Source organism: Pan paniscus, chromosome 1 (assembly GCF_029289425.2).
Source record: "Pan paniscus chromosome 1, NHGRI_mPanPan1-v2.0_pri, whole genome shotgun sequence".
Classification (NCBI taxonomy): Eukaryota; Metazoa; Chordata; class Mammalia; order Primates; family Hominidae; genus Pan; species Pan paniscus.
In genome coordinates, this window is record NC_073249.2 from 48,969,592 (window position 1) to 48,977,532 (window position 7,941).

At 41.0% G+C, this 7,941-nt stretch overlaps 1 protein-coding gene across 2 annotated transcripts; it reads left to right on the forward strand.

Moving 5' to 3' along the window:
• Positions 1-643: 643 nt before the first annotated feature.
• ZNF281 (zinc finger protein 281) lies at positions 644-6,631 on the forward strand. 2 transcript variants are annotated; one of them, XM_008976658.4, is made up of 2 exons: positions 644-1,633; positions 1,856-6,631. In XM_008976658.4, exon 2 carries the CDS (start codon positions 1,874-1,876, stop codon positions 4,562-4,564), a length of 2,691 nt encoding a protein of 896 aa, XP_008974906.1. In that variant the 5' UTR covers positions 644-1,633; positions 1,856-1,873; the 3' UTR covers positions 4,565-6,631. The 2 variants fall into 2 exon arrangements, with proteins under 2 accessions (XP_008974906.1, XP_003823107.1); XM_003823059.5 differs by having other exon boundaries at positions 1,490-1,633; positions 1,860-6,631.
• Positions 6,632-7,941: the final 1,310 nt, after the last annotated feature.

The window sequence follows — 7,941 nt, forward strand, 5'->3', positions numbered from 1 at the left end:
TCATCAGTCGCTTCATTAGCATACAAAAAGACATTTATTACTTTGCAGATTCCAAGGATTTTTAGCAGTTGTATGCCACAAAACCGTTCAAAGTCCAAATATATATTTCACAATATCACAACTATACTTGACAGTATTAAAGTGTCAGTTTAAGTGGTGGAATACTTACATGTTGTTTCATGGGATTAGAAAAAAAGCAATTTCTTCTTATCTCAAAATTCTCATTAAATATTGTCTGTAAAATTTTTAGGGCAGGCTCAGAGAGGTCCATAAGTATTAGTAAATAATCCCTATGGTTTCGATTGTGAAATTTCCCAGAGAATTTATTATTTAATTATGAGAAGTTATTTAGCTAGAAACATTGTGATGTACATGTAACTTCATTAAGAAAACATACTATGTAAATAAGCTGTTGTCATAGTTCTAGTTCTTTTATTTAAAATTTCTCATTTATAAATATCCTTTGCTAGGAAAGTGTCTGGTTTAGATTTCTGCATGCTTAACACGAAATCGAGTGCCTTGTGTACATTAGGCACTGAATAAATATTTGTTGTTTGATTTTGTTGATATAACTTTGATTTTAAGATTTTACTTCATAATTTTCCCTTACGAGAAAAATTTCTAAATTTGCAGTGAGTTTCTCGGTATTCTGTACTGGCGAGGAAAGAGTTGATCCTAGCAGAGCTCTTAGAATGGCCTGGTGGTTAATTTTTCATAAACAATATAAAGGGCCAGGCATTTATAAAATGGCAAACAGACTGATTAGCCAGGCTAAGGTACGGGGGCATTTAAATAAGATGTAATGATAATGAAGTATGTGTGTGGGCGTGTTTTACAGGACTGCTGCACCTGGATTACGCTCGGTTTCCTCTTCCAGTAGCCTTCAGGAAGGTTGGCAGTAAGACAAGTTTCTTTTTTTTTTTTTTTGCAACGGTACCACTAATTGCGGTTTCAAAGCAGGCTCCTCCCATAAATGCAAAGAATATGCGCCCATTATTAGTGCTTCCAAATTCAAAGGGATAACATAAGCACCTGTTTTAATAAATGTTGAGCATTTGGAGTTGAATGCTTCTTGATAGAGTCAAAAGTGCCCTCAATGATCCACTTCTAGGTTTGAATTTTATTTCAAGACCTGGATTGCAAAACCTAGAGTGAAGAAAGCCCTAACATTGAATCCTCAGTTTCCCCCACCTTCTCTTCCAGCCCCTTTCTCTGCATCTCCCACGCCACGCTGTAGTACAGTCCCCCGTAACTTCCCGCCCCTTGGGTTCCACCTCCGGAGCGTCTTTCCCCCAGAAACCCTCAACCACTTTCATCTCCTTCAGTGCAGCCCACCAATCACGCCTGTGCGCCTCGAAAGCCCCTTTTTAGCAGGGCTCCAAATCCCCGCCTCCCCTGCCCTTGCTCACCCGCCTCCGCCCAACGGCCCCAGTGATTGACAGGCAGGCCGGGCGGAAGCTGCGGCGCAGGCGCCCTGGCTCCTTAGACCTCCCCTCTGGCCGGGTCGAGGAGTTCCCAGCAGACACTGCGCCGCGGCTGCGCAGTACACGGGAGGCTTTTAATTCCATTGTGGAGAGGACGGCGTTATTTTTATTAACTGGAGGCGACGGCGGCTGCGGCGGCGGCGGGACCCGTAAGTATTGCCGGTGGGTCCAGAAGGGAGAGGGCGAGGCCTGGGGAAGAGTCGCAGGACCATGCGTGCCGGTGCCGGAGGCGACTGGGCTGGGAATTAGTGCTGGGCGCGTTGCGGTCTGGGCGGCGGCGCGGCGGGGTCCTTAGCGCTGCGGTGGTCCCGGCCCGGGGCCCGGTTCCACCTCCTTTCCTCCCTCTTTCCTCTTCCTCCTCCTTTCTTCAGCCAGGCCTCCTCCGGGGTATGAAAATCGGCAGTGGGTTCCTGAGTGGCGGCGGAGGTACCGGCAGTAGCGGTGGTAGCGGCTCCGGCGGCGGTGGTAGTGGCGGCGGCGGCGGCAGCAGCAGCAGCGGCGGCAGGAGGGCAGAGATGGAACCCACCTTTCCCCAGGGTATGGTTATGTTCAACCACCGTCTTCCCCCGGTCACCAGCTTCACCCGGCCGGCGGGGTCGGCCGCCCCTCCCCCGCAATGCGTGTTATCCTCCTCTACCTCCGCAGCCCCGGCCGCTGAGCCCCCCCCTCCGCCAGCCCCGGACATGACTTTCAAGAAGGAGCCGGCGGCGTCAGCCGCGGCCTTCCCCTCGCAGAGGACCTCCTGGGGGTTCTTGCAGTCTTTGGTTAGCATCAAACAGGAGAAACCCGCGGATCCTGAGGAGCAGCAGTCCCACCACCACCATCACCACCACCACTATGGGGGGCTGTTCGCTGGAGCTGAAGAGAGGTCTCCAGGCCTAGGAGGCGGTGAAGGGGGGAGTCACGGCGTCATCCAGGACCTCAGTATTCTCCACCAGCATGTCCAGCAGCAACCAGCCCAGCACCACCGTGACGTATTACTCAGCAGCAGTAGCAGGACTGATGACCACCATGGCACTGAGGAGCCAAAGCAGGACACTAATGTCAAAAAGGCAAAAAGGCCAAAGCCAGAATCTCAGGGAATCAAAGCCAAGAGGAAGCCAAGTGCATCTTCCAAACCTTCTTTGGTTGGAGATGGAGAAGGTGCCATCCTCTCCCCAAGTCAGAAACCTCATATCTGTGATCACTGTAGTGCTGCTTTCCGAAGCTCCTATCACCTGCGGAGACATGTCCTCATTCATACAGGAGAAAGACCTTTCCAGTGCAGCCAGTGTAGTATGGGTTTCATTCAGAAATACCTACTACAGAGACATGAGAAAATTCATAGTAGAGAGAAGCCATTTGGATGTGATCAGTGCAGCATGAAGTTTATTCAGAAGTACCATATGGAGAGACACAAGAGGACACATAGTGGAGAAAAGCCATATAAGTGTGACACTTGCCAACAGTATTTTTCAAGGACTGATAGATTGTTGAAGCACAGGCGCACATGTGGTGAAGTCATAGTTAAAGGAGCCACTAGTGCAGAACCTGGGTCATCAAACCATAACAATATGGGTAATCTGGCTGTGTTGTCTCAGGGAAATACAAGTTCTTCAAGGAGAAAAACAAAGTCGAAAAGCATAGCTATTGAAAATAAGGAACAGAAGACCGGTAAAACAAATGAATCGCAAATTTCAAATAATATAACCATGCAGAGTTACTCAGTAGAAATGCCTACCGTGTCTTCCAGTGGAGGCATAATTGGCACTGGAATAGATGAACTGCAGAAAAGGGTGCCAAAATTGATCTTTAAGAAAGGAAGCAGAAAGAATACAGATAAAAACTACCTTAACTTTGTGTCACCATTACCAGACATAGTAGGACAGAAATCCTTGTCTGGAAAACCAAGTGGCTCACTTGGCATAGTATCAAATAATAGTGTGGAGACCATTGGTCTTCTCCAAAGTACAAGTGGCAAACAAGGTCAGATAAGTAGTAATTATGATGATGCCATGCAGTTTTCAAAGAAAAGAAGATATTTACCAACTGCCAGCAGCAACAGTGCCTTTTCTATAAACGTAGGACACATGGTCTCCCAACAGTCTGTCATTCAGTCTGCAGGTGTCAGTGTTTTGGACAATGAGGCACCATTGTCACTTATTGACTCCTCAGCTCTAAATGCTGAAATTAAATCTTGTCATGACAAGTCTGGAATTCCTGATGAGGTTTTACAAAGTATTTTGGATCAATACTCCAACAAATCAGAAAGCCAGAAAGAGGATCCTTTCAATATTGCAGAACCACGAGTGGATTTACACACCTCAGGAGAGCACTCAGAATTGGTTCAAGAAGAAAATTTGAGCCCAGGCACCCAAACACCTTCAAATGATAAAGCAAGTATGTTGCAAGAATACTCCAAATACCTCCAACAGGCTTTTGAAAAATCCACTAATGCAAGTTTTACTCTTGGACACGGTTTCCAATTTGTCAGTTTGTCTTCACCTCTCCACAACCACACTTTGTTTCCAGAAAAACAAATATACACTACGTCTCCTTTGGAGTGTGGTTTCGGCCAATCTGTTACCTCAGTGTTGCCATCTTCATTGCCAAAGCCTCCTTTTGGGATGTTGTTTGGATCTCAGCCAGGTCTTTATTTGTCTGCTTTGGATGCTACACATCAGCAGTTGACACCTTCCCAGGAGCTGGATGATCTGATAGATTCTCAGAAGAACTTAGAGACTTCATCAGCCTTCCAGTCCTCATCTCAGAAATTGACTAGCCAGAAGGAACAGAAAAACTTAGAGTCTTCAACAGGCTTTCAGATTCCCTCTCAGGAGTTAGCTAGCCAGATAGATCCTCAGAAAGACATAGAGCCTAGAACAACGTATCAGATTGAGAACTTTGCACAAGCGTTTGGTTCTCAGTTTAAGTCGGGCAGCAGGGTGCCAATGACCTTTATCACTAACTCTAATGGAGAAGTGGACCATAGAGTAAGGACTTCAGTGTCAGATTTCTCAGGGTATACAAATATGATGTCTGATGTAAGTGAGCCATGTAGTACAAGAGTAAAGACACCCACCAGCCAGAGTTACAGGTAAGGTCCCAAAAAGTGGCCAGGCTGGAGGTCTTCTAATGTAATTTTGTTTTATTTTGAGAACACTGCCATTGGAATGTTTCTACACGATCCTATTAAGAATAATGTGATGCCCTTTCAATGCAACTTTTCATATTTAGTTTATTTTGTTAGCGTGATTTTAGCTCTGTTTGTATTATGATTTTTAATCAAAATCAATAGATTAAAAATAGTTTGACATTCAAAGTGACAATGTTTAGCAATCAAATTTACATGTATAGATCGTCAGGGAATAGCCCAAATGTTTTAAACGCAAAAAAAAAAAAAAAAAAAGACAAAAAAAAAAAACCTACAAAAAAAACTTTGTTGCTAGGATTAAGGTTATTCTAATTGCTTTACTCTCAGGAAAGTGTAATAACGCATGGGAATTCTGTACGTTATCACTGTAATGGAATATCCAATTTACAGATAGTATGATACACATTTTATCATTTAAGTAAGGGATCGAAAACATTTCAAATTGCTCTATCTGGGCTGATAGACATTTCGTCATTTAAGTAAGGGATCGAAAACATTTCAAATTGCTATCTCCATCTGGGCTGATCCAAAATTCTGAGATTGTTGGCTACCTATATTTTGTTGCAGCTTTTAAATGTACTCTGAACTTCCAAACCACATTCATTCCAGCCTGGTAGAACAAATATTCTTGGATCTTTGATCAAAGCCTGGAATGATAGCTTTAATAAAAGAAGGAAAAAAAAAAAGCACCCTCTCTTGATCTCAACTGTAACAAGGCTGTAATTCCATCAAGCGATTCTACTGACATCTAGTACAGTGTTGAAGCCCAAATGCTTGGCTGGTTCCAGTATTAGAACTCAAGTTGAAATTATATGATTAACTGAAATTTGGGGCATGCATTATTTATTATACATGGCCTAAAACGGTTCTGTCTGCGCTGTTACGTATTACCTACACTTCTGGGTTTTTTTGTTCTTGTTCTCAGCCTCTCTTTAAGAGTTCTTGGGCCTTCCTTTTCCCTCTTTCTATTTTAACAGTTTTAATTTTAGAACCATTTACATTCCAGTAGGTAATTCACTATGCGCTTTATATGCCTTAGGGCATCCAAATAAAAAACAATAGGGTAAACATCCCCAAAACCCACCTTTAAAAAAAAAAAAAAAACCCATACAGATTTCCATATGTAATAAAACCCCGTCTTGGATAGATATTAATAAGGTTGTAATTCCAACTGGTGACATAACTCCTGTGAGGGATAAGAATGTGTCTGCTTATAGTAATAACATCAGAACCTCTTTGTGAAATTGCGGCCTTTAATGTACATTTTAATAAAAGGGTGCATTAGTATTGTACAGGGGTCTTGTAAAGTCATCAAAACTTGCTATGAACTCTAATTGCCATTTGAAGCTACTGATTGGCAGTGGCTCTACTCTAAAACTGCTTTTTAGCAAATGTATTTTTTTCCTGATTATATTTTTTAATGTACTTTGATGTTTATGCTGATGAGTTTTTTATGTACTTTTGGTGATGTTTCAGTCTTATGTACTCTTCTGACGTCAGAAAAGTACCACTGGTTGTTTGCAGTCTTATTGTGTAATCAGCCTACCGCAGGCTTCCATGTATAATAAAGTAATTAATATTGTGCAAGTGTAAAACACTTCTGTTATAAAAGCAGTGTTTGGAAAATAAGAAATATTAAAAATGGTTACAAAGTATTAGTTAATTTCCTTTTCCCACTTTCCTCCCTTTAGCTTTAGCAGCTAAAGGGTCACCAACTTGTCATTGCAAGATTCTTAGAAAATGTACTTAATCTTAAATACACTCAGTACTATAAAGTGTTTATTTCTTATTTCAGTAAGTGCGGTAAGTTCTATTGAGTACAGAGTACAAGCTGTAATCAAAGGATGGAGAGGACCTTTACCACTGTATCTCTTAAGCTGTATGATTTTTCTCCAGTTTGTTTTATACAGGTTTTGAATTTCTTTAACTTTTATTGTGTGTACTGAATACTGCATATGTATTATTCTGATTGTTTGCTCTAGTTTACTACCAATAAAAGTCCTGTTAATCACAAGATTGAAGAAAGGAGATATTACTTAATATCCAGTAATGTTTTTCAGAATTTTCTATTAACATTTTCTAAAATATTCACATTCGTGGTATAACCTGCAGTTTAGAGGCTTGTATTTTAATTGTATTTTTTTAACTTAGGTATTTTGTGTTTCTAGGTTTATTTTAGTTGAAAATGGACTCAAGGCCGGGAGTGGTGGCTCACGCCTGTAATCCTAGCACTTCGGGAGGCCAAGGCGGGTGGATTGCCTGAGCTCAGGAGCTCGAGACCAGTCTGGGTAACACAGTGAAACCCCGTCTCTACTAAAATACAAAAAATCAGCTGGGTGGGGCGGCATGTGCCTGTAGTCCCAGCTACTCGGGAGGCTGAGGCAGGATAATTGCTTGAACCCAGAAGGTGGGGAGGTTGCAGTGAGCCAAGATTGTGCCACTGCACTCCAGCCTGGGCGACAGAGCAAGACTCTGTTTCAAAAAAAAAAAAAGGGATTCAAATTTATATAATATTAAATTTTTGTTCTTCCATATTGCTATGCACCTAAAACATATTCAATGTTCATAAAATATTCAGTTTTATGACATTATGAAAACATTCAACATTTTATGAACATTGAATACTTTATGAACGTTGAATATGTTTTAGGTGCATAATATGGAAGAATAGAAATTTAATATTATATAAATCAATGTTTTCTTGAAATTGGGTTAGCCATCCTAATATTACTCCAGAGAAATTATTTATTGAGGCTTTATTTTAAATCAGATTCCAATATCTTCTGGTTTTAGGTGCATCCTTTTTTGCCTCAAAAAGGTTGTAATATACTATGGCACCAGTTTTGGGAAAAAAAACTTTTTACTTAAAAAGTTGTAATAAAGTGACAGTATGATTTAGATTACAACAGTCTTGAGCATTTTAGTTAGGATGAAGGTATTATTAAATCAGCAATGTTTTAAAATGTTGAGAGTATAAGTATTAGAAGGAAAGAGCTAAACCTATAAATAATGGAGATGCAGAAACTGAAAATTAGTAAATATGTAATATATTAGTAAACTTATAAGTATGAAGGAGAAAAAGTAGATCATAAGACATTTGTGTTTTGAAATTTAGTGGCTACAGTGTTGAGGAATTGGGAATAAATATATTAAAGGGTAGAATAGGTCTTTGCGGCTTTGTTTTCTTTTTAGTATATGATAGTATTACAGGAAATCATAAAGATATTAAATATAAGCATGGATTTCTCTGTAGAGATTATCTGTACTGGCGAGTCTGTGATTAGGAAATGTCAGTTTTTGTTTGTTTTGCCCAAGTGTTTTTCC